The sequence below is a fragment of the Amaranthus tricolor genome, chromosome 6 (genome assembly GCF_026212465.1).
Source record: "Amaranthus tricolor cultivar Red isolate AtriRed21 chromosome 6, ASM2621246v1, whole genome shotgun sequence".
Lineage (NCBI taxonomy): Eukaryota > Viridiplantae > Streptophyta > Magnoliopsida > Caryophyllales > Amaranthaceae > Amaranthus > Amaranthus tricolor.
Window position 1 is genome coordinate 8,939,576 of NC_080052.1, and position 26,627 is coordinate 8,966,202.

Genomic DNA, 26,627 nt, shown 5'->3' on the forward strand with positions numbered 1-26,627 from the left:
GAAACAATCAGTTAACTTAAGTTAATAATTTTTTATTCACCTAAATGCAAGAATTTAGAGTCAAATTAAGAAATCTAATCAATGAGGAAAGCTAATTACAGTGAAAGAAAGAAGCTTTGAAGAGAGAAAATGAGAGAAAGTGTAAAACAAATACAAACCATGAATATAGGGCTTGATTTCCATTTGACAATAGGGGAGGGGAAGGGAGTGGAGGAGGGGTGGCAGTGGGGGAGGAATTTGAGTGATTAATTTTTTTTAGTGTTTTCAATTAATTTTTTTTGTGATTTTATTTTAATTTAACATTTTTTTTGGAAAAGTTACCTATTAAAGCAGTAGCAGTTACCGGTCACCATAATATACTCTTGGCAAATAATCTTTAAAGTTCATATTATTGATGATAATTAGTATTTGAGACGATTGAAGGAAAATCAATTAAAAGTTAAATTATGGATAATTTTTCCAACAATTTAATATTAAGATGAGACATTATACCTTTATTGCGTGATTCTATCTTAATTTTACTCTGAGTTATTACTTATCTCCCCAGATATTATAATTCCAATATGTTCATGTAAGTAATAGAAAAATTTTACTCGTCCATTCTACTCAAAATGTCTCATTTACTTTTTGACAATATTCAATTAGCACTTTTAATTTGTATTTTATTCATAATTTATAGATTAAAACATAGTCAAGTGAGATTTCGTGTTTGATTCATTTCAATGAAGAGATTACTAATATTTAATTTTTATAATATTTTGTCATATATAATAACGAATATTAAAAATTAAATAAGTGCATTAAATAATATAAATAATAATAAGACATTTTGAGCAGAAGGGAGGGCAATATTTTCACTAAAAGAAAAATTATTCGTCATAAAAGTTTTTCTGGGTTTTTGTAAAATTGGGCGTAGGTGTTCATACCAATTCCATCAATTTACAATCCTAATATTGCAAAATTCACGAAATCGGTTATCTTTTGAAGTAATAAAACCCTAACATTTGGGTGATAATGTGCCTTGCGAAATCGGAGACATTCACGAAATCGGTTTGTGGCAACTAGGCGCGGCAAGTAGCCATTGCCGACGGAGTAGGTAAGTTCTTCCCTTTATTTCACCTTCTTCTCTGCTGTACGTAACTTCTTCAATATCTTTACATTTGATTGTTGATACCTAATTCATTTGAGCTTTTGTTTTTGTTTTGTCTGATATTCGTTTGAGTTTTTTTACTATGTCTTTTTAATTTGATTACTTGATTTTGTTTTGATTTTCTTATTTGATTGTTTGACAAATCTGTTTCATATTATCTCAACTGATTTTCGTTAGTTTTTCTAATAAATTTGTACTGTTTTTCTTGTTTGTTTGGCCTATTTGTGCAGACCAAGTGTTCGATGAAATGTATAAGTAAAGTATCTTGATATATTTGTAGTTGAAATGAATCATTTTGTGTTATTTGTGTTTTTAATTGTTTTTAGTGTTATTATTGTTTTTTACAAATGCGTTAATTCTTGTTATTGTTGCACATTATTCATCATCAACTGTTCTGCACATTCATTTCGACAACGCTCTCTCTTAGTTTTCCATTTATTCAAAATTAAAGGAGCAAACTCAAATTTGTAAGCAAATTCCTTCATTTTCGCTCATCTTGTTTGCGAATTTTCTATGTTAAGTTTGTTCGTTTTTTGTGCCGTTTTTACTCATCTTAGTTTTGAACTTTCTAGGTTTATTTAAGTTGGGCTTTTTTTCCCCTTTTTGCTTATCTTAGTTTCAAATGTTCTGCGTTGATTTAGTGTGTGCATCTTTTAATTGTTTACACCTACATGTTAATGTGATATTTGTTAAAATGTAGGTGTTTACATATTTTAGTACTTGCTATATTCTATTTAGTAATTCATTGAATTACTCTGAATGAAGAGACTGTTTTATATATTACTTTTCGTAATATAAAAACTAAACAAGGATACTGTCAAAGTAACTTTTTAGCATACAATTCGGTTTTTACAATAAAAAGCGGTTTGGTTTAGTGCGGTCTAATAAGGTCTGGTTTTGGACCGAAAAAATACGAACCAAAATAATTTTTTTTGAATTGGTTTTAGTAAAACCCCGAATTGTATTGCGAGCTTTCACCTTCTCAATAAATCATTTAAAAAAAAAAGAAAAACAATTTATTCTTTTAGATTGGATCTACATTAATATGTGTGTGTGTGTTTCAACATTTCTATTACTTCTATTTTCCTGCAAAGATCCAATCTAAATGCTTATCATTTTTATCTGTATCAAGCACTTGTCTAATGATTGTTCCATAAAACTTTTTGATATTATTTGCTAGAGACCTAAGTCCTACATTTTTAGGAAAAAAGGGAATTCAAATAAGTTTAATTAAAGTGCTAAAATTTGTTAAGTTATTTTGAATATCGTAAGCCCATTTAAAACTTGGTTATTGTTATTATTTATGTTGTGTGCTTAATTTGTTTTCGCTGGCCCTATTATTAAGGAATAAGAATTTAAACAATTTTGAATATGCAAGCACAACAAGTAGTCGTTGAAAAATTAAAGTTATAAAAGAAGCTGCTCCAACCAAAAGACATATCACAACTTCAAGCACAACAATTTCATCGACCTTCAGCTTGCAATTATTTTTGAGAGAACACAATATCAATTTTAGTTTTTACAATTTGAGTATGTAACTCTTAATAATAACCTTTATAATTATTTACTAGAGATATAAAACGAGTCACAAGATCAAGAAACTTTATTTCTAAAGTTCAAGATCAATTTTAGTTTTTACAATTTGAGTATGTAACTCTTAATATTGTTTTGAGGTTTAGCTTAGTGAAAGTCTTAAGTGAAGTTTTAGTATCTCTTTATTTTGCAGGATCGATTTGTAGCGTATTGTGCTACTATGTGTTTAGCACTACAATTTGATGGTTAAATTCCATGATCGTTCTATAATGGGATTTGACATTGCGACATCTCTCTAACATGTTATGTAATGACCATAAATAACATAATTGACGAGCTTTTATTCCATGATACTTGTCTTACATCATTAAGTGCTAAAGTAACTAGCGATGTCAAGAGTATAATGTTTATTTGGTAAACTTGATAGCATTTTAGGTATTGGGAGTTGGGACTATTTTTGACTTTTGAAGTCTATTAGAAATGCTTTGGCTTTTGATTGTGATTGAATGTACAGGTTCTTGTAGTTGGTGAATATTGGATTAGTAGAACCTTTTTAGGATTACATTGGACATTTAAACAATTTATCATTTGTGAATTTGATTGGTATTAGTGCAACGTGACATTATCTTGAATGTCTTACAATGCTTGTTGGTTCCCCCTTTTACATTATTGTCTATGCCATTAGTGCTTATTTGTATCATGGTTTAGTGTTTTTATTTTACTTTGGGGAATTGGGTTTTGTTTCTTTTGATTAATATTTGCTAAAGTGCATTGAAATTGAAAGAGCAAGTACAAATAACAGCTTATTAGGACTGAATGAAACCTAACAAAAGTACCAATTTCTCAAATGAAACTATAGTTGAAGCATGTTATGAGCATGAGAAACCAAAGCATGAAATATAATAGTAACATATGGAACTAAAGGCAAACTAGATGAGTAACAAACTAAGATTGATCATAGTTAGTTTTATCACATTTAATTTTAAACCTGATTTATAATGGAGCATTAGGCTTGAAGATTTTGATGTTGTTTGGCTGTTCTATGTAATGTTAGCCTGGCTATGCTTTTTCCCTTTTGTGTCATTGGGACCTATTGCAATTTTAGTTGCCCTTTACTCGAACTAGACTCCTATAGAAAATCTTTTTCAGTTTTTGATGAGAACTGATTTATAACTTTTCTATTATATATATATTTATCTATCCCTTATATTCTTTCATTTGTTAAGGTAACTGCTAGTAAATACTGGTGATGTCTACATCACTGAAAGAGTACCTGAAGAAGTATGAAACTAACGCACCAGAGGAAAAAAAGAAGAAAAGGAAGAAAACTAAAGCTGTAGCCTCAGGTGTACTTGTTGTGGACGAAGATCCTGTGTGGCAAAAGCCAATCAACCTTGAAAAAGAGGATGCTAATGATTCACCTGGTAAATTTCATGTCATGATGAATACATGATGTTTGACTTGATATGTTGAGTTAGCCATTGTGTGTTTCTTAAGTTGTACTTATATTTTTCATTTTGTAGATGAAAAGCCACAAGTTGATGAAGACATAGAAGTTAAAAGGATGAAGAGGTTGGAGATGCTGAGAGCCAGGCGTTCTAACAATGAAATTTCTGAAGATGGTAGTGGCTGGATTTCAATTTCTGAGGCTCCAAAGTGCTCAGCATCTATTGATCCAAGTTCAGATATATCCCCACCTCGTAACCATAAAGCTAGGTATGACACTCCTTCTCCGGAGGCTGGGTTGAACGGTTCAGATTCAGGTAGAGAAGCAACAGATCTATCACCTCCACGATTGCATCGCCAACGTAATGACAGTCCTTCACCAGGGCCAAATGGTGCTGGTAGTGAAGGCTCCGATCTGTCACCACCTCGACAATGTCATAAATCTAACAATTCCCCATCATTTGAACGCAAACTAGAGACTTTGGATGTTAGTAAAGAATCAGATTTGTCACCACCTCGACAGCGACGTAGGCGCTATGATTCTCCCTCACCTCAGCGCATGACTAAGGCTTCAGATGCAGATCAAGACAGTGACATGTCTCCTCCACGTCGGCGAGGACAAAGTCATGGTTCCCATCCACCCACTTCGCAGAGAAATCCTTCAGTTCATGACATAAGAAACTCTAATTTGGATAATTTATCTCTCCAGCACCCTGGTTTTCCAAATTTAAATGATTCTCAAAGTTTAGAGGATCTTTCGCCTGCGAGGAAAAGGCAAAAGGGTATTGATAAAAGGAGGCTCGGAGAAAATAGTGCTCAAGAAATGTCTACAAAAGTAGATCTTTCTCCTCCAAGGAAAAGGAAGGAACAACCGAAAAGGGGTTTGATTACTGGCAAAGATGTTGGTGAAGAGATTGCTAAAAGTAAAAAGGATGAATGGTTTAGGTAAATTAAATCAGACTTTATGTCTTTTATTGTACATTTGTTATTTTATCTCCCTTATGTGAGAAAAATTTTTCTAGTTAAAATATTCTTCTTGGTGAAATGGGTGTAGGTTATTTTTGATGTTATTGGAAAAATTGGTGGGTATTCTTGAAATACGTTTTGTCTTAGGGCAAGTTGGTTGTTCGTGCTTGGTATATTCATTGAAGATACTAAATCATAATCTTTTGAATACCAGTGAGTTAATTTTAGTGTGTAAATATTTGTAGATTTAATGAGATGGATCCTTCCACAAGCGGACGAGGTGTTGAACCAGTATATCGTTTCAAGGGTTAGTGATATAGTTTCTAGCTTTGTCCTCTCAATTTATTTAATGTCACTCCGTACTTTGGAGATTTTATTTTTACAATATTGCAGGAAAACGTGTATCAAAGAGTGAGTACCTTAAGTTGACCAAGAAAGCAGAAAAGCCGAAGGTAACTTAAAATTTTCCTATTATGGCTTTATATGAGTATTTGATTTTTTAGAGGGAATATTGTTACTTCTATGCTTTTTTTTCCATGTTACAGTTAAAGCAATAGGTGGTATAAGTTTTATATTACTTGAGAGTTGGGTTGTATAACAAAAGTACATATCTTTTTCATTCTTCTGTTGCTGCTTATGCATATCTGATATGAAGTTTTGACATGTGATTTGAATTTCAATTGTTAGATAGTGTTTAGGACCCATTTTTTTGACTCTTAATTCAACTAATTATAAATAGTTTGATTTGTCTCAATATCAAAGTGTTTTTGTGTCATCTACTCATCTTAATAAAAGCAATCTTTGATGTTTATTTGTGTCTCTGGGCTTGTTAGGTAATCATATATTTTATCATGTGGTCTCAGGTCCTTTTTTTTCATTTGCAATTTTACCTCCTATTTTATGTTTTACCAAGCAAATACTTTTAAGCAAGTGTTTGCTTTAGGAGATGCTTTAGACCTTTATGGTAGGACATGAATGCAAAGAGTTATGCTATGTTTTGGCTTTTGACCAAAAGGGTCGAAATTTGAAAATGACAAGTCATATTATCTAGAAGATAAGCTAGAGTTATTCAATAGCAAATTGCAGAATTCTGTATTTTTAGGTTTTGGAGTCAAATATTAATAGTTGCTAATATAAAAAGTGTAAGTTTAACAAAACAAACAGAGGAAGATATTAAAGAAGAACTACATTCTGGCCCAAATTTTAGCTCAAAGAAGAAAAGGGTGTACCTTAAGGGTTACATCTATGGAGGAGAATTGGGAGAGTCACAATAACATAAATACTTATTTGTTTAATTTTTAAAAGTTGTTATGGAATTCTTCTAAAATCCTTTTTTATTGTTATTTTATGCCCTGAAATTTCATTTGCAATGTAATCTAGGTTCTTAAAGGAAAAAGAAAATCTAAGATGCTTTCTAAGAAAGCTAACGGAATCTCATTATGCATAACTAATTTTGTCTCTTGAGCACATTAAATTGTTTTGGAAAACCGTGAACTTCATCGATGCTGGATCTGCATGTCTAGACACTGAACTTCCTAGTGTTCCCACAAATTTATTTGAAAGTTTCTATGCTACGATCCAAGAAACTCTGGCTTAATTGCAACTCAAATAACATGCTAACTCCTTATCTATAGAAAGGAAAGTACACCTACTAGAATAAAGAAACTTTATTGAATCCCAAGATTCCATCCATGCTCTTAAGAACCTTACAATTGTCTTTTAGGAGCCTTTTCTTGATTAAAATATCCTAACATAAATTTTTAGGAGCCTTTTTTAAGTTCGAAAATCCTAAGAGTGCTCACGCATTCATTGTGACTCTAAAGCTACAGTGGAAGAGGAGGGTTGTGATATGTTAGAGACAACCAACTTAAAACATTATCAAATCTTATGACATGAGTCGAATTCATAGTAATTTCAGGGTGTTCTTGCTCAATAATATGACTAGGGTGTAGTGATATGCATGCAAGGGTTCTAAATCGTAAGACATAAGCGTTGGGCCACATTGTTGAAAAGTGTTGTTAAATGTAGCTTTTCACTTCACGTCTATTAACTTTGTTTTGTCTTAAGTATGAAAGGGTTTCTAGATCGGTGCTTTGAAGTGGCACACTATATCTTTAATATCTGGTGTCAAAATGAGCGAGATATGTTACATTCTTAGGTATACAAGACCAAGGAAAACAATTGGATCTAAGTTAAAATTAGCATCATGGAATGTTAGAGCTCTTTTAGGGAAGTATTTAGAGTTTGTAGATATTAATCCCTTTGTTCTTCTTTGGTTTTTCTTTTGAGGAATGTGTATCGAAATTAAGAAATGGAAATATGGAATCTTTGAAATGGATATATGATGAGGTAGATGATGGAAATATTATTTTATTGAATAATAAAATTAATGGAGAAAATATTGAGAATTATGTTAGAAAATTATGGGACCATAAGTATTAAAAATCTTAAAATAAAGTCGGTGTAACATTTGAGGACTATAAGAATTATTAAAATGTTAAATAAAGTTAATGGAAAATATGTGAGGACTATAATTGTTATAAAATGTGAAAATTAGAATGATTAATATCAATTTTGTCCAAAAAATAGTGTAAATACAAAGATTCTTTGTGGGAACATCAATTGGAACTATCCAAAATGATAAACGAGAACATTAAAAGGAACATAAAGAGTATAAAAGAACGTAAGATTAGCATTCTTTGTATGTAGATGACAAAATGAGTTAGATGGAAAGGCCAATACATTTCAAAGGATAATATGTCAATTTTGATATTCAAGGTTTATAGACTTATTCTGCATGTTGGTATTATGATGGATGAGTGGTAAGCCAAACATGTTACAGACGGGTGTAGAATAAGTGACAAAATTATAAGGGCGAAGCTTGTGTAAGAGAGAAGTATTTAATGTCATTGGTGCATATGCACCTCAAGTGGTGCGGTGCCAAGTTGTTTATTGGCAATGATCCGAATGCTTTTGTTAGGAAAACAAAATGACTTTGAACTTGTTCATAGAGATTTTTGATATGGTACAAGACATGAGGAGGAAGAGTCAATCGAATGTTTTCCAAGCATTTGATGCTTTTAGTAATGAGCTTGTGGTAAAGAAAGATTGAAAACTTGTTGGTGGCTAATAGAAGTGGATAGCTGAATGTGAATGTCTAGTCACCTGGCACAAACTCCTAGCTCAAACCATTTGAACTCGCCAATTCAAATGGACAAGCAAAACATACTCTTTTGACAATTCTCAAGGATAGTACTTTTGTAAGAAATTATGTTATGTTTTTGTTCAACTCTGATTTGTTGTTTGGTCAAGCTGCAGCAAGTATATCTACCTGTTTTTCTGGTTGGCCATAAATATTCTACTACGTATATACCATGATCTTGTCATTGTTCTTTTAAGGGATCACATGCTCTCATTTTACCCTCCTCCTGAACTAGTCTTTATTGCATTTCGTCTATCAGGACTAACAATATTTACTTGTTTACTTTTGTTGATTAGGAGGAGGAAAAGAAGTTGGAGTGGGGCAAGGGATTGGCTCAAAAACGTGAAGCTGAAGCTAGGCTTCTTGAGTTGGAACTTGAGAAAGAAAAGCCCTTTGCTCGGTCCAAGTAATGTGGCAATTGACTTCTTATTTCTAGTAGAGAGCCTTTTTTGTAACTGGTTTTATATTTTAAATTTAGCTTTTGGATCCTTGGTTAATTTTGTTGTGGGTGAAGGTAAAAAATTGAACTCATCAATTTCTTAGGTCAACCTTTTCGAAGGATGACGATTGCTTATAATAGTTAGTTACCTTATTTAGATGAAGTGCATTAGTACAAAAGTGACTTCAACATTCCTGATTAGTGGTGGATAGTTTTGTGCAATTCGTTTTGATAAAAATTCTACTTCCTGTTGAATAAAATGAATTCTATGGAATATCTATTTTATGATTTATGGAAGACATTTTTTTTATGCTGATTTAGGTAATAGTTTGTTTCTCTCTATGTTAGCTAATTCTTCGATTTTGTGCTTGATTATGCTGCCCTTTCTGAATAGAATTCTTCAAATTGCTGCTGGCTTGCTGCTGCTTATGATTTGTTGCTTCTGTGTCTGAATTATCATTTTTTTTTTATCTCAGTTTGATGTATCTTAATCTGCTTTATTTTTAGAGGCTTCTCTGACCACCCACAAATTTTAAAGAACTATGGCTTTCGTGATAGTGCATTAGAAGAATACCTGCTATGTGTCTCATTACTAAAAGGCATATGTTTGAAGAATAAAAAGATGGATGGTAAAGTAGAACCTATTCTCCCAAGGATATTCGCCTTTAGTAAGGGTGCAAGACTTTACAGCAGGGGCGACCTTCACGTTCTTAGAACAGTCGATATCATTAGAATGTCACTTTTAATAGTTCTCCATTTTTGGGCATAGAAAGTAAGAACTTCTAAAATGGAACGCAAGTACTTAACTGATGATTATCTTGCACACTAGACTAGTTTTTTATAGTTCGAAAGATAAATGGTGAGATCCAAATATTACATGGCATGTTGATGTGTTGATGCAAACTTTCTAAAACTCGTGCAATATGTTTATGTATTTTGCTCATGTTGCATGTGTGTGTTTTTCAGAGATGATCCTGAGCTGGATAGAATGATGAAGGATAGACTTAGGTGGGGTGATCCCATGGCACATTTGGTGAAGGTAAATGATTCAAAATATGGTCCTGTTATCACTCTTGCAATCTCATAGAAATGACACTTGTAATCCTCTGAATAAATTGCAGAAAAAACAACCCGACTTGCTTCTTTCAGACTTAGGGGAGAATGAGAAGATGAAAGAATCTGGGTTTATTATTCCCCAAGATATACCCAGTCACAGCTGGATCAAGAGAGGACTCGACTATGAACCTAACAGATACGGAATCAAACCTGGGAGACACTGGGATGGGGTTGATCGTAGTAATGGTGAGTCTTGTAATTCAATTTTTCTCTATTGGCTAAGAACAGACTATTTTAGTTTCGTATGGAGCGAAACTTCTATAAGGTGATACAAAACCTGTAATATTCACATATTCTTTACTCTACGATGTAGGATACGAGAAGCAATTGTTCAAGAGGATGAATGAGAAACGGGCTACTGAGCGAGAAGCTTATCTGTGGTCTGTATCAGATATGTGAAGATCGGCATCAATGTCTGGGGTTGGTTCTACATCGACAGACAGCTTGTTTGTAGCACATTCTATTTGGATAAATAAAGGATTTCGGAACGTGAATTTCTGCCTGTTTACTATTTGAAACCAATCCTTCTGTCACTGCTACTCAGTACTCACCACAAGACATTCAGGTTTGAATTGTTTCAGAATGCAGAGTGCGTTGTCTGGTTATCAATTCGGTTTTTAGCATGTATGAACAAATCATATTTCGAGAAAGAAATTAATTGTTAGTTTAGGATTTGTACATTGGATGTTCATTTCTTAGTTGTTGCCTTGTTTTTTGTTTGTATGTATGTAGTTCTGTTGATTGCTACCTATTTACTATTAAAGTCATACGTTAGTGTTGATGTTGAGATTTAAACATAAACACTCTGGTCTATGATTTTTATATATTTGATGGGCTTCTTATCCAAGTTCTACTAACAATTAATTGAATGTATTAGCAAATTGATTTATTGCACTAAACTGAGAGTGGATCCAAATATTCCAATTTCCATACTCTGGAGAGCAAAAATATGGAGAGTGAGGAAGTGAATTTAGATTTCATTCTTTTGTCTCTATTCTAACTCTCAAGTTTTACGTGCTTAAAGTCGCATTATTTTTTATTTCTATTTACGTAGGATTTTACTATGTTTATTAAATAATGTATAATATTTAGTATGTATTTAATTTATGAGTTGATATCTACACTTATATAATTTTATTAATATTTTGTAGGATTTTTTTGATAAAGAAATAAAGTTGGATGATATGAGAAAATCAGAGCCAATCGGAAGAAATGTAATTCACGAATTACTTGACATTTTAGGTTAGAAATGGGTGTATCTTACACACATGAACTCGTATTTTTTTGAGGCTACGGACATCTGTTCGAAAAGTTTTATAATTTTTTGTGTTCAGTGCAAAAGTTAAATCAGCTTGTAACAATGACAAAACTGCTGTATAAGTCGGTTGTAATAAGGACAATACAACTCAATATGATTAATTGTAATAAATACGAAGAAACAAATTTCAACTAAACTTCTTTTGCTAAGAGGTGAAAACTACCCCTATTTCTTGAGGTCATGTGTTCAATTTCCCACCATAAAATTTTGCTAATTGGATGATTAATGAAGAGAAGTTTAGTTATAATTAAGTTGTATATTTTTGTCTTTTTCTTATTCTTACCCCTATCAATAGAATATAAGATTAAGTAGAGAGAAAAGAGAGATTGAAAAACATTTTCAAGTCTCTTATTTTGTATTAAAGGTTATTTTACTTAATGAATTTTTCTTATTTTCTCTACTTTGTCATGTTTAAGTTAGAGTAAATTTATTCAGTTACTCTCCTGTGAGATGGCCTTAACGTGCAACTGGCCCAGACTTAATATTTTTTTAAAATATTTTGACATAGTAATTTTAAGACTTAAAAGGATAATTTTAAGACTTAAAAAATACAATTTTAAGACTTAAAAGATCAATTTTAAAGTTTTTGATATCAACTTTAATGTTTGAGTCATCCTATTTCAAAGTTGAAATAAGAATTTAATATCCTGCAATTACACTTTGAAGTTGGTTTTTTAAATATTAAAATTAACCTTTTAAGTATTAAAACTATCAAATCCCATGACTTAAAATGTCAATTTCAAATCATTAAAATTGGTCTTTTAAGTCTTTGAATTGGTCTTTTAACTCTTGAAATTGATATTTTAATATGTGAAAATGGTAGAAAAGTATATACAATTGAGCCTGCCCAATAAGACGCGTTTCACAAGTGAGACAGTCTCACCTAAGTTTTTGCAAAATTTATTAGTAGTAACATGTACTAATATCGTAGCATATTATTTTTGAGATTTTAAATTGGTGCTTAACTTGTGCAACTTTATTATTGAGTATTTATGTAAACTAGCTTTAATTTTGTTTGGTACACTTAATTATTCTTGTATATGTTAATGTTATAAAACTCATTGGACTTTGTTTAGTTAGTTTTATTAAAAACAACTAATAATAATAACCGCATCTATTGTTGTGACATTCGGGAATTTAAAATAAATAAAATCATTTTGGGCTTTAAACTAATTAGAAAATTACCATGAATCAAGTGAGTTAAGTAGATAATAATAATAATAATAATAATAATGACATATATATTAAAAAAAAAAAAAAAAAAAAAAAAAACTAATTAAAATTAATACCCAAAAATCAATAACCCATTTTCCCCAATTTCCATTCACTTCTCGTCACTTTCACCGCCATTCCCCTTCTTCTTCCTTCTCATTCCTTCTTCTTTCTCATGTAAACCGACCTTCCCTTATATCTAAATCCTTCTTTTTTTTCTTCTTCTTCTTTCGTTTAATCAAGGTATCATCTCAACATGCCATTTTCAAGTGAATTCCACCTCTTCTTTCATTCGATTTTCATTTGAAATTAGGGTGGAGAATGGTTCTTTTGGCTTCGAAATTTAGGGCAAAAGCAAGCTTCAATCACCTTATACATCCGAGTTCACAAGAGACCACGTGTATTTCTCAATCTTCTTCTTCCTCTGAATTTCGAAAGGCTGCATGAAATCAAAGTAGCAATCGAAATCCTTTCCCTTGTCTTTGAATTCTGCCGGTTTAGGGGGGAAAGAGGGAGCTTCAATCTTGTGGATTAAACATCAAATTCAAATCAAGAATCAAGCATTGAATCCGATTTCCATCTCGTTTTTTTTTGGTAACTGGAACGAAAGGTAGATCTCTTGAGCCTTCTCTGTGTTCTTGATGAATATACTTTTATTCATAAGATTTCCATTGAATAATTTATTAATCATGTGTTAAACCCTAAATTTTTATGAATCTTGAATTTATATAGTTAATTGGATGAGTTATGGGAGTATTAGCTGGATATGAGATATTGGATAATTATTGTTAGGAATTAGGAATTTATGGCAAATAATGATGATGATAATGATGTCCTGATTTTGGTTGGGTTAATGAACTTCTCATGTAAATGTTAGCTGTTCATGGAGGTTTTGACAATGATGATGACAAGTAATTGAGTAAAGTGATGCTCTTAGATGATATATTAGATGTTTGTTGATTTGAGAACTTGTTATGGGTATTATGTTGATTGATTGGTTGATCTTGAAAGTATCTAGGGTTTGTGTGGAAATTATTAGCTGAATGGATAAATTAGCTGAGTCCTTCTCTTTGGATAGTTCGTTAATCTTGCTTAGTTTCTTGGTTTTGAGTCTAGATAGATATGAAAGTATTTGAATTGGAGTAGAGCTTGTACAATCTCTGAAATGGGAAAAATATTAGAAAAGAAGATAGAACTAAGATTCGTTCTTAGGATGAGTAGTAATGAACTATATGAACCTAGCTGTGGTATCGTATGCGTTGTTGTGATGCTATATTTGTTATGCTTCAGGAAGCGACTTTATCGAAGAGCCCTTCTAGTAATCGCGGGGTAGCAGATTTGGCCTCTTGAAGCGTTCTTTTTGGTGAGTAGTAACAGTCCCTTAAAAGGGGTCTGGCCAGGCTACCACTTGTAAAATGTTTATTTAAAGTTTGTGAAATTTATATGAATGTGATAAATGTTCATGAATGATTATGCTGATATTGATATGGTCAATGGATCGGGCTTGCGAGCTGGTCATTGACGGAGTTGAGGAACATGGTTACCTACTCCCTGTTTTGAAGCGAATTGTCATTGAGATATTGACTAGCTTCACCCGAGAGAGACATAGCCTTAGAGCTATGGATGTTCCTCTCAACTAGACTCCCTGTGCGCACATAGATCTAGGAAACTGATGTTGCTTTTAGACCATTGTTTTGAATTGTTGTGTTTAATTGTTTTGGATTGTTGCTTCTCACTCAGTTTAATCTGATTCCTTGTTGTTTCCATCTTTTAGCTGATTACAGATCGGATCCGGTCGGGAATAATCGGGTTAGCAATGTTGATGAGAGTGCTAAGGATGTCCTTTTGAGCTGAGGCCGTGGAAGCTTATAGTTGTATTAGGAATTGTTTAATGTATATTAGTTCTGATTAGTTTTGATTATGTTAATTATAATGGACTCGTAGTGAGTTGTATGGTTACTTTATGTTTAGATTAGATATTGGGTTTGAGATTTAGCTGGTGGTTCCTTTGCCCAGGTTTTGGGATATGATTTTTAAGTTTCTTGGGAAGTAATCCCCGTGACGACCCTGTTTACCCAGTCAACGGTAAGTCGGGTTGTTACAGTTGTTATTATTAGTGTTAACATAATATTAAATTTTATTGGGTTATAGGGTATCTTCTTAATTAAGTTTAATGGTTGGTAAAGTCTTCCTAAAATTAAAGCAGCAAACGATCGTTAAAATTGGATTAATGAACACTAAGACTTTATTATCTCGGGTACAAATAGTAAGCTAATATAAAAAGGTTGACAGGGGATTTACAAGGATACTACAAGTCCTATTACCGCCTATTCATATAAAAGTAGTAATTAATCAATGATTAAAAATAATCTTGCCAATGACTAAAAGTCTAAAATACATGTTGCTACTACTTTCTCAAATTGATTTACTATCTTATATACTTGTCAAATTTTATTATCTTGTATTAAGCTTAAACTTTTTGCTTTACATATTTTCTACTAAAAAAAAGTACTTTTTACAACTAGTAATCACAATCTCTGTGGAATCGACCTCTATCTGCCACTTACAATATTTAACAAGTTGTTATAAGATGAAATATAATTTAAATTTGTGCGCATACAACAACATCCAATCATCATCATCATACCAGTGTATCCCGCTCATAGAAAACTATGGTCAGGGTCTGGGGAGGGAAGGACAGCGGCAACTCATACCCATAAAGGAGAATGCGGCCAAAAGAGTCTCCCAACTTGAGAAAGATAAAAATAAGTTTTCGCAACGGAAAAGATAAAAAAAATGCATATAGATAAAAATAAATAAGTAAAAACAATTTTTAAAAAATAATAAAAAGATTAAATAAATTAAAAAAATAAATAAATAAATAAAAAGAAGGATAAAAACAAAACAATAATACGAATAAAACTGATAGAAACGAGAAAAAGTTAGAGAACAAGAACAACCAACAAGTAATCGAAGAGGAAATCAGTAATCTGAAATATGGATAAGGCGCCTCCAACTATCTCTATCCCTAGTCAGGTCCTCAGAGAGGTTTAACTCATGCAAGTCAGCTTTTATTTGTTTATCTCAAGTTCTTTTGGTCTTCCTCGACTCTTCTTACCTAGGGATGGTGATGGTTCAGATCTGGACCAGGTCTAGGTGGACCCGAATCCAGATCCGTTTTCATGATTAAGACCCAGATCCGAACCCGGATCCGCGAGTCTAAATTTTTAGGACTCATATCCGGATCCGTGAATATTGCGCATCCAGTATCGAATCCGGGTCCAAAACAGGTCTAGCTAATTTTTGGCACTTTGGGTAATTTTGGATCGTATTGACATTCAATGAAGTTATAATTTCACATTCGATCATCCAAAATAACATTGTATAACTTAAAATTGTCTTGAAAATAGCCAACCAAGAAATTTAAGTTATTTCTTACATGGCCATTTATACAAAATAAATGTGCAGATGAATGATAGAGGCATGGGTTGAGTATTAATCTCTCAATTTTCACAAATATTTCAAAAAATTTGTTACCATCAATCTAGTTACTGCTTAAAGGGAAACGTTCCAAACTAAAACATACCCACCCCATCCTTTCCCTTCGCTCGTCTTCTCATGTGAGTTGTTCTCAAACAAACAAAAATGACTACTGTCAAACTTTTGCTTTCTACCTTGATGATCTTTTTTCACTATAACTTTTTCTCAAACTTTAATGTCCCTGAATTTATATGTTAGAAATGGGTTTGGTTATACGTCGAATAGCAGTAATATATAGGGTTTAAAAAAGAAAACGGTTCTCCGGATCCACGGGTCCGGAGCCGAACATTTTTTGAGATCCGAATCCGGACCCGTGATATACAAACGGATCCAGACCCGGCTCTGATCCGACGGGTCTAATTTTTGACCCAGATCCGCAAAAACAGATACGGATTCACGGATCCGGGCCGAGAACAATATCCATTGCCATCCCTACTCTTACCCTCTACTATAATGCTTTCTACCCTTCTCACAGGGGTGTTGAAAGTCTCTCTCTGCATATGCCCAAACGACCACAATCTATTTTTGCCTATTTTTTCCGAAATAGGTGCAACCCCTAATTTGTCTCTAAACTCTTGGTTATTCCTAATTCGATCCATCAATGTGTGCCCACACATCCTCAGCATACACATTTCTGTGACTTCCATCTTATGTTCAATAAACTTTTTTATGGGCCAACATTCTGTCCCATATAGCAAAATCGGTGTGATTGCCACCCGGTAAAATTTTCCTTTTAACTTACTAGGGAACTGTCTATCACATAGTACCGCGGTGGCTGCTTGCCACATGAACCAACCCGCAAATATACGATGATTGACACCTCCGTCAATCTCTCCATCCCTTTGAATGATCGATCCCAAATAGTTATACTTGGTCGTACTTTTAACAACTTTTTCACTAATTGACACCTCTGACTCACCTACCAGTGATGTCCCACTAAAATCACAATGTAAATACTCGATTTTCGTACGGCTAATACGCAACCCTTTACCTTCTAAAACTTCTCTCTACTCATCTAATTTATTACTAACTTTCCTCCACTCATCCAATACTAACCTTAATTTTTCAAGACAAAGAAATATTGACTAAAATATTAAAGTTGACTATAAATATAATGTATCTAGTTTAACCAAAAAAAAAAAGAATGACATAGATTTGAAAAAAATTAACAATAATGAGAAAAAAATGATCAAAAGAATTTTGTTCACATATGTTGTGTTTGAAGCTTTTTTTATTATATTGAGTAATTTTCGAGTTACATGAAAAAATTTCAGATGACCAGTTATAATTTACTCTAATCTCGTCTCAAAAAAACTTGTTCGGCTCTTATCTCAAATAAGATAGTTGTCTTGATCTCGACTTGATTTGATCCACCTCGAATTTGATTTGAAATCGGATTGAAAATTAGTGGTCATAACTCGAAGTTTTTGACCCTTGATCCGTAACTAGAAAATGACCTGATCCTAAAAGACAAAAATGTCAAATCTAACCATATCGAAATCCGACTGTTTTGACTCATTTTCGATTTCAACTTATTATTTTTAATTCACGTTAGCATTTTCAGTTCCACGTTAGCATTTTCAGTTGGAACCCACAATACTTCTAATGAATTTTTATATATTTGAGTCAATATTTTTTAATTGTAACTTTAAAAGTCAGATTTGATCTTCAAGGCAGTGTGGACTAAATTCGAAAATCAAGGCCGTATAGAAAGGACCTTGAAAGTCCACAACACACAAACGAAGCTGGCACAATTCAAGACTATAAAGAAAAAGTCAAAATATCAACTCGGATTAATAAGATACTTTAATTTGACCTTTAATTTATACATTTATTTTATCGTTTCAATAGTTGCTTGTGCCTTGTTGTACTACTGTTTACTTGAATAAGCAAAGCACAGATTTAATACAAACCTGATTGATAAGAAGAAGTTTAAATTCCCATTACCTCCCTATAAAATTAATGTCAAAGCAAAAACCCACATCGATAAAATAAGCATAATGGTATTAAAAGTCAATGGAAAAAGAAGTCAATCTTCCGTCATGCCGACTTATGATAGCATATTAAGGAGTCAATTTAACCAACTTAGTCGATGATTGTAGCCTCAAAATATGTTATAGTTTATAAGTATTACCTAATTCTAAGGGTGTTCAATGGGCCGGATACGGGCCGAGGTGGATATAAGCTCTTTGCTTCACATGGGCCGGGCTTTTCATGTCCGACCAGACCCGTTTTAATTACTAGAATTTGTTATAACTCCATTGTTGAAAGAGAACATTGTCTTGCTACCCCTGTCAATCTTGCTTCTGAAGACACTAGCTGAAAGAGGTGCTTGGAAATTTGCTAAAGAAAAGAACTTTCTGTACATTAACTCGGCTAATACATGGATATATTTCTCCGTCTTGCATTGTATTGATCAGTAGGTTGTGCACTATCATGAATCCTGCTGCATCCTTGGCTACTACTGTTGATGTAGTTGCCTAAGTTAAATGTATCCTTGTTAGTCTGCTGTATACCATGAATGAGAATGCCTTCTTGCTGATTCACTTGTTTGTTAGGAATGGAATGTTTAGTATGCTCAATAGAATCCCTAATCTTAAATATTCCCCTCTCCAACATAATTTGCCTTTCTTATTTTTAATTTATCAAAAATAATTTTTTTTTTTAATTTTTGAATATGACTTAATACCTTTTGGATGAGACTAAATGGTTGAGGCTGAGGAGTATAATTTGATAAGCATTTACCATTCACAAATTGTTCAAAGAGGCGCTTCCATTTAGGCCAACCCAATATATTATTAGAAAAATAAATTAAACTTAAAAACAAATGCAAGTTGTATAATATGTTTTTACCTATTTGAAATTGGTGTTTATAACCTATTAGAGTTGGTATTTTAACTTATTCTAGTTGGTGTTCTAACCTAATAAAATTGATATTTTAATTTATTTAGAATTGATGTTTTAACATATTAAATTGTTAATCTATTAAAGTTGGTATTATATATTCAAGTTGGTATTTTAACCTATTGAAATGATACTTTAACCTCTTTAAGTTGTTTTATGTTGCGTAAGGTATTTTAAATTATTTAAGTTGGTGTTTTAACCTATTTGAGTTGGTGTTTTAACCTATTAAAATTGATATTTTAACCTATTCGGAATGGTGTTTTAACATTTTTAATTTAGTGTTTTTATGCTGCTTAAGTTGGTATTTTGACATATTTAAGTTGATGTTATAATCTATTAAAGTTGGTATTTTACCTATTAAGTTGGTGTTTTAACCTGGTGAATTTGGTATATTAACATATTAAAGTTGATATTTTTAAATTGACGTTTTAACCAACATCAACAAGTTAAAATACCAACTTCAGAAATATCAACTTCAATAGGTTGACAACTTAACAGGTTAAAACACGAACTCTATATGCCAAATTTAATAAGTTAAAATACCAACTCAAATAGGTTAAAAATACTAACTTCAATAGGTTAAAACATCAACTTCAATTTAGTTAAACAGGTTATAAAGCGAGTGTTTGTCTTAAGATTTTTTTTGTAAAAAAATTATAAAATGATAATGAACTGGGCGTGAAGAGTTGTCTCTATTAGAAATGGTCTCTGGGAGAATAATTGTTTAGTATTGGGCTACAAGGTTTATAGATGGTAAGAAAAGATTAAAAATTGTATATATGAGACGCAAGGTGAGACCATCTCATACAAGAATTTGTGTTGTGTGAGACGGTTTCATCATGAGATATTGCTCATATATAGGTTATAGCCCAATTACAATTATTAGCACATGAGATTTTTATTTTAAGGTCGACTCATCAAGAGACGGTCTCTCACAAGACTAATTCTATTAACAAATCTACTTAATAATCTTTGGTTGACCTAGTAGGTAAGAGTGTTTTTTTTCCATAAGTTCAATTCTAACTATTACGAGTACATAAAAATTTAATTTCCCCGGCCCAAAAAATAATAAAACAAATCTATTCAAGTTCATTAGAGAAGGAAGGAATGTAAACTCATGGGCCGAGTTTGGCCCGAGGCCTGACCCTCAAAATTCCATCATGATTATCCATCACCCTCCCTTCGCAATTGTGGATTCCCAATCCTCACCAACCAAACACACCCAAGATCAACAATCACATTATCTTCCTCATTCTCTCTCTTACTTTCCAAATCTCAAATTTGGGTTTGTTCTCTTCCTTCTAGGACACATAAATTGCCAATAAAATCTATCCTTGTCTTTTCTTGGTGTTTTCACAATACCCAAAAGTTTATTATTTGCTTGGGTTTTATCACCAAATATATGGCTTTTTTGCTTTGTAAGGTGTAGAACAGTTTTATCAGTCATATTTAATTTTTTGTGGTTTGAAATTCATCAAATGCGGTCAATGATTTGGGTTTTTTTACACTGTTGCAATGATTTGGGTGTTAATTGATTGTGTATTGGAGGATTTCTCATTGTATATGCAGGATTATTTGCTGGGTGAATTTCGAATGAGGTAAAGTAATTTATTCATCTTTTTTATTTTAATTGGATTGTAAATTATGCACCAGCTCTATAGAATTGATGGGTGGACTGCTAATTATGATTTTTTTGAAATTGAATGATTATGGGTTTGTGACTTTGTGTTTGTCATTAATTTGCTGCCATAGTTGAAGGAATACCGTGAGCATGTTATTGTAAAACTGACTCTTATTCAGTTTCTAGATGTAGCTTTGATGGTTTGTTTTTAGTTGTAATATTTATACATACAATTGGATGTAGATTTTTTGCAGGGACATTAACACTGTCTTTGTATAAAGAGAAATGGAGAGAAAGGAAGGGGAATGATTTGGAAGGATGGAGGATTCCTTTTTTGTATAAAAAAAAAGGGAGGGGAGGGATTTGGAGGAAAACATTGACAATTTTTGTTAAGAATACAATCTTTCCCAACGTGAAAAGATTTAGGGGAAACACTCATTTTTCTCCCATTTTCTTTTTACACAAAAAATGTGCTTTCTCCCACCTTACCCCTCCCCTTCCTTTCCTTTCTTTTTCTCTCTTAATTTGCTATCCAAATACGGTGTAAGGGTGACTTCATGTAGTCGTCTACTAGGACTTATTTCTTGGTTCATTCGTTCATGTAGTCGAGCCAATCTTAAGGCTTTGGTATTGTTGTTGTGCTTGTTAGATGTCTAAAATTATGAGTATTCAGTGTTAATTGTGTTTTAACATGTGTTTTGATATTTGTGCAACTAATCATGAGTCGTGACTATTCATAGTGATTGCTGAATTAAATTAGTGGACTATACCTACGGTACGAGCTCTGTTATCTGTGAGGCTTAAATTGCTAAAATATGAGTTTTTTTTATCTGAGCTTCTACAGAAGAATATGCGATCTTCTTGTTAGTTGATGACAGTTTTGTTACTCGGATTCATACACCCATGTTCGACTTGGATCTGTGTCCTAGTGTCTAATTTGGCTTGCTTATTTATAACTTTATATGGATCAAAATTGAAATGACCAAGTGTTCTGCCTATGTTTGAGCGTCAAGGGTTCGAAACGACACGGTTACTTGAGGTGAAGTAAAGAGTGAGTAACAGAGGATAATGGTTGTCTGTCAGTGTATCTGACATATCTGTCTTGATTGCGGTGTTTGTTTCATTTTTCGCGTCCATGTAGTGTCTATGCTTTTTACTTTTTAGCTATTTTATGCATGTATACTATAGGCGGCTCTTGTTAGATCACATGTGCTTCTTTCTGTAATTACCTATTTACTTCTAGTTCATGTCTTCTTGAAGATGAAGAGCATCAGGGATTGGGTGTTTGCTCAATTGGTTTCGGGTTCATTTGTCCTGCTAAGGCCTTTGTCCACCAGTCGTCTGGAAGAACCCAAGAATGAGGAGTTTACTTCTTCAGGTACAACTTAGTATGCAAGTAATATGTATGAAAAATTCATCAGATATTAATTGAAAACATCTTTCTTGAAACTGGTTTTGCTTTCTTGACTAGATAGATTGCAATTGAGTAAGCTATCCTGTAGTATTAATAATTGAGCACTGTTAATTACTCTCCGTGTTTGTACCAACCCTTTTCTCTGATCTCTCAAGTGCCTAGATCATACTAGCTTCATAGAATGTTCTCATCATTGGGTGTACTATGCATAGTTTTTATAGCTTTAAGTAATTATCTCCATGAGCCACAATCCTTTGGGGTATTCAGTTTAATATCTGTACTTTTAGCTACTTAAGTTGCATGAAAATTACCGAATCTGTAGGTCAAGGGAAAGTATGTTATTAATTTTTGTTGTACCCTTATCTTGGTTTTGGTGGGACTGTGGAAGAAATAAGAATGAATTGTAGTGGCTGGTATAATTAGTTAAAGCTGTATGGATTAGGTAGTTCTCATGGTTTTATCACACTGCTTTATTGTTCCGGCTGATTTGTACTTTTATATGGCAAAACCTCAATTTCTGTATAGTTGCTTCTTATGTTGTTTCAATCTGAGTGCATCAACATGTAAAGTACCAGTTAGGCCACGGACAATCCGTTTATGTTGCTACTATTATTTTGATAGTATGCCTGATAAGTTGAACTCTCTTAAGTGGAGCATTAATAAGTGGCTTAAGAGCTATATTTTCAACCCCTGAGCCCCTTTCCCTTCCAACCCTAGGACACCCAAGTCGTATCCAAAAATTAAAGATTAAAAACTAATCACCTATGTGGATTAGTTGCCTTAGTCTTGATATTTATGTTATCACGTTTTTATTTCAATACTCTCCGAAATCCAGTTGGAAGTAGGGATTCGTGGATATATTTAACTATTATGTTTTATCTCAAGGTTTGGGTTTTAGGAAATATTACTGTGCAACAGAAGTTGATTTCTGTATCTTGTTTAATCCCCCTTTTTTTTATGAAACGACACGAATTTCAAGCTTGTCAAGAATAGTTATTGTTTTGTGAAATGAAAAGGAGTTGGAATAATCAATTTCAAATTTGATACTATAACAAATCATACTAGCTCTTACGCCCGTTTGGTTAGTGGTACTATATGGTGGTAATGGGAATGATTTTATAGTGTTAAATTTCATCAAAAGTTCCATATCATTCCCATGATGATGAAACACTGATCACAAAAAAGTTTTTTGTTTACAAATATTTATTACCACCTAATATCACCTCTCCCAATGGTAATGCATTGGAATAAATTTTATGAAGAAAATGAGTCGATTTAAGTTGGACAAGCATGGCCATCAAGGTAGCCAAGAGATTTCTCAACCAAAATTACACTAGTTTTCATTTCCATTACCACCGTTTAATACCACCTACCAAACTGGCTGTTAGGGTAGGGACTGCATTCTTATACTTTAATATGTTTTGGGTCGCTTTCTTATGTTGCTCCTGCTGTTTATCAGGGTCCAGACAAAATGATGGCACAGTAACTGCTGATGTATTGCAGTCTTCCAGCACCAGCCTAGAAAACTCGATGGAAGTGTCTTCACAGCAAGTTCATGTTGATGATGTTTCCTCTTATTGTATCAGTGGTGGGAAAAAGTTGGATCCATTGTCAAAGATTCAGGCTCTTCAAATTAATTTCTTCCGCATCGTACAAAGGCTCAATCAATCACCAGAAGATATACTTGTGGCTAAAGTTTTATATCGTATCCACTTGGCCACTTTGATAAGAGCAGGGGAATCGGATTTGAATAGAATTAACCTAAGAAGTGACAAAGCTAGGGCTTTAGCAGCAGAACAGGAGGCTGCTCGGCGACCCCCACTTGATTTTTCTCTTAGGATACTTGTTTTGGGAAAGACAGGTGTTGGTAAAAGTGCTACAATAAACACTCTTTTCAATCAGACAAAGGCAAGAACTAATGCTTTCAAGCCTTCTACGGATCGCATCCAAGAGGTTACTGGTTCTGTGAATGACATTAAAATAACAGTTATTGACACTCCTGGTTTCTGGCCTTCCTCTTCTCGTAATATGAGAAGAAACAAGAAAATTATGCTTTCCATAAAAAAATATGTCAAGAAAAATCCACCAGATGTCGTTCTGTATCTTGAACGGCTCGATACCATGAGCAAGGGGTATAATGACTTCCCACTCTTGAGGCTTATGACAGAAGTTTTTGGCTCTGCGTTGTGGTTCAACACTATTCTTGTCATGACGAATGCTGGTTCAGCACCTCCCGAGGGTCCCACTGGGTCTCCCCTCAATTATGAATCGTATGTAACCCATTGCACCGACCTGCTGCAACGATATATACAGCTGGCTATTTCTGATACCAAACTCGAAAATCCTATAGTTTTAGCTGAAAATCATACCAACTGTAGGAAAAATACCTCCGGGGAGAGAATACTTCCAAATGGACAGAACTGGAAACAACATTTGCTACTACTGTGCACGTGCACTAAGGTGCTTGGTGATGCTAATTCCCTCTTGGGGCTCCAAAACAGCATTGAACTTGGGCCATCTAATAGCTCTCGGCTGCCTTTGCTGCCTCATCTGCTTTCATCTTTTCTCCGTCAACGCCCTCTAATGACTGATGGAGCAGATGAAGTTGATGAACGTTCTTTTTCAGATGATGAAGACGATGAGTATGAGCAGTTACCACCTATACGCATTCTGACAAAACTGCAATTTGCGAAGTTGAGTGACTCTCAGAAGAAAGATTATCTGGATGAGCTGGATTACCGGGAAATTTTATTTTTGAAGAAGCAACTTAAGGAAGAGTCACGCAAGAGGAAAGAGAGAAAGCTTTTAGGGGATAAAAGCATGCCAAATGACGACAGTACAGATGTTCCTGATGTATCTCCAGAGGCTGTACAGCTGCCTGATTTTGCTATCCCTCCAAGTTTTGACTGTGATTCTGCAGTATATAGATATCGAGGTTTTGTGTCGAGTGACCAATGGCTCTGGAGGCCTGTGTTGGATCCCCAAGGATGGGACCATGATGTGGGCTTTGATGGGGTGAGCTTAGAAACAGCTCTTGAAATCAGAAGGAACTTAACTGCTTCAGTTTCTGGACAAATGAGCAAGGACAAGCATGATTTTAGTATTCACTCCGAGTGTGCTGCTGCCTATACTGATCCCAGAGGCCCGACATACTCCTTAGGCCTTGGCATTCAGTCATCTGGCAGTGATATGATCTATACTGTGCGAAGTCATGCAAAAACAGGAAATGTGAAGCATAATGTTGCTGGTTGTGGAGTTTCTATGACATCATTCCAGAACAAATACTATATCGGTACTAAGCTTGAAGACTCTCTTCTAATCGGCAAAAGGCTGAAGTTTGCAGCAAATGTTGGTAGAATGGAGGGTGGCGGGAAAGCTGCGTGTGGTGGGAGCCTTGAAGCTACTTTAAGAGGGAGAGACTACCCCATCAGGAATGATAAAGTCAGCATGGCCGTAAATTTTCTATCCTGTAACAAGGAGTTGGTCTTGGGTGGAAGTTTTGAGTCTGAGTTCCGTCCATGCCGAGGTGTAAAATTGTCTGTTAACGGTAATATGAATAGCCAAAATATGGGGCAAATTTCTATCAAGACGTGTAGCTCTGAGCATGTTCAAATAGCTTTCATTGCGGTATTTACTATTCTAAGGGCCATTTGCCGAAAAAGGGAATCTAAATCAGAGCTTAGTGAAGCTCAAGTGGGATGATATTATCTTGCTTTGGCCTGCTTAGACCTGGAGATACAGGGGCTCTTTGGCAGAAAGGCATAAACGTGCTATGTCTTTTGTTTTCCAGAAGTCCCAGATAGATGTAAGATTCAATATTAGTTTATGACGAGATCTGAGCGAGACATCGTAGATGTTTGTATAGTACATGGAGGGTATTCCCCATTTTGAGCATGAGTGTAGAAGTCAGGAGGTAATCACATCATCTTATACATTTATTAATGTTGGTGTTTCAGTTAAAACTTGATTACATTGTAACAGTAAATGTTGTGCTCTCTGAAAGTTTAGAGCACTTTTTTAACTTCCTTCCAGTCTGTGTTTCAATTTTTTCTTAGTTTAGTTACTAAGTCCAACTCCAACACTCAGAATGACTTGTAACGAGAATAAAATATTGCGTGTAAACCAGGATTAGTACTCAGTAAATGTAGTTAGTTGCACTGTTAGGTCTAGGCGTATAATATTTGTTATCAACGATCAGTCATGTTGATTGTTTTAGGTGTTGAGTCTGTTAAGAGATTTTGTTATTCTTCAAACCTTGACGATAATTAGTACATGGAAGTACAACAAAAAGGGTAATGTTGATGATGTAGTTGGGTTTGTTTAGTGTTATTTGTGGTCACTGGTCAGCCACAAGGTCATATTCAAGGACCACAGCAAGAGACGATCCTGACTTCTCAGCTTTATGCCTGTTCACATTGTGAATTTGTGGTTGTATGTGTCGACTCTATGTTAGCCGATCACAATAGGTGTGGCCGTTGTATTCGTATCAACACAACATGACACATAAATAGACTGTAAGATTTCGTGTGTGGAACAAAAATATGCTGAAGGTAATATCACTAATAGTCATAATGTAAAAACAATGCGACATCGAATCTTATTGGCTGCATTGGAAAACTAATATTACCGTATTGTGAAGGTGTAAATGAAATAGCATTTTCGTTCACATCAAGAGATATTTCATGATTTTGGCAGATTTATTGCGGTACTACAACTGCATCATCCACGCTATCGCTGGTGTTGGGAAGCACATCTTATATTTTATA

At 33.8% G+C, this 26,627-nt stretch overlaps 2 protein-coding genes and 1 long non-coding RNA gene across 4 annotated transcripts; all 3 read left to right on the plus strand.

The window, feature by feature from the left end:
• Positions 1-839: 839 nt before the first annotated feature.
• On the plus strand, positions 840-11,295 carry LOC130816006 (uncharacterized). 2 transcript variants are annotated; one of them, XR_009042680.1, is made up of 10 exons: positions 840-1,096; positions 3,910-4,107; positions 4,207-5,074; positions 5,341-5,402; positions 5,489-5,547; positions 8,594-8,703; positions 9,703-9,775; positions 9,858-10,038; positions 10,166-10,417; positions 11,004-11,295. XR_009042680.1 is itself a non-coding variant. In XM_057682571.1 (9 exons), the coding sequence occupies exons 2-9, from the start codon at positions 3,933-3,935 to the stop codon at positions 10,249-10,251; spliced, it is 1,614 nt and encodes a 537-aa protein (XP_057538554.1). In that variant the 5' UTR covers positions 840-1,096; positions 3,910-3,932; the 3' UTR covers positions 10,252-10,633. The 2 variants fall into 2 exon arrangements, 1 of the variants encoding a protein (XP_057538554.1); XM_057682571.1 differs by lacking the exon at positions 11,004-11,295 and having other exon boundaries at positions 10,166-10,633.
• A 1,177-nt stretch (positions 11,296-12,472) lies between these two features.
• LOC130816007 (uncharacterized) lies at positions 12,473-15,041 on the plus strand. The gene is made up of 3 exons (XR_009042681.1): positions 12,473-12,992; positions 13,673-13,745; positions 14,157-15,041. It is a non-coding gene; the product is annotated as an uncharacterized LOC130816007 (long non-coding RNA).
• Positions 15,042-19,910: 4,869 nt separating this feature from the next.
• On the plus strand, positions 19,911-26,114 carry LOC130816008 (translocase of chloroplast 90, chloroplastic). The gene is made up of 3 exons (XM_057682573.1): positions 19,911-20,424; positions 21,708-21,825; positions 23,321-26,114. Exons 2-3 carry the CDS (start codon positions 21,708-21,710, stop codon positions 25,561-25,563), a joined length of 2,361 nt encoding a protein of 786 aa, XP_057538556.1. The 5' UTR covers positions 19,911-20,424; the 3' UTR covers positions 25,564-26,114.
• Positions 26,115-26,627: the final 513 nt, after the last annotated feature.

Bases quoted from the DNA above. Each gene is read 5' to 3' on its own strand.
- LOC130816006 (XM_057682571.1), top strand. From the start codon at position 3,933: ATGTCTACATCACTGAAAGAGTACCTGAAGAAGTATGAAACTAACGCA. The intron at 4,108-4,206 runs GTAAATTTCATG...TTCATTTTGTAG, and splicing joins GGATGCTAATGATTCACCTG to ATGAAAAGCCACAAGTTGAT. The intron at 10,039-10,165 runs GTGAGTCTTGTA...TCTACGATGTAG, and splicing joins TGGGGTTGATCGTAGTAATG to GATACGAGAAGCAATTGTTC.
- LOC130816008 (XM_057682573.1), top strand. From the start codon at position 21,708: ATGAAGAGCATCAGGGATTGGGTGTTTGCTCAATTGGTTTCGGGTTCA. The intron at 21,826-23,320 runs GTACAACTTAGT...GCTGTTTATCAG, and splicing joins TGAGGAGTTTACTTCTTCAG to GGTCCAGACAAAATGATGGC.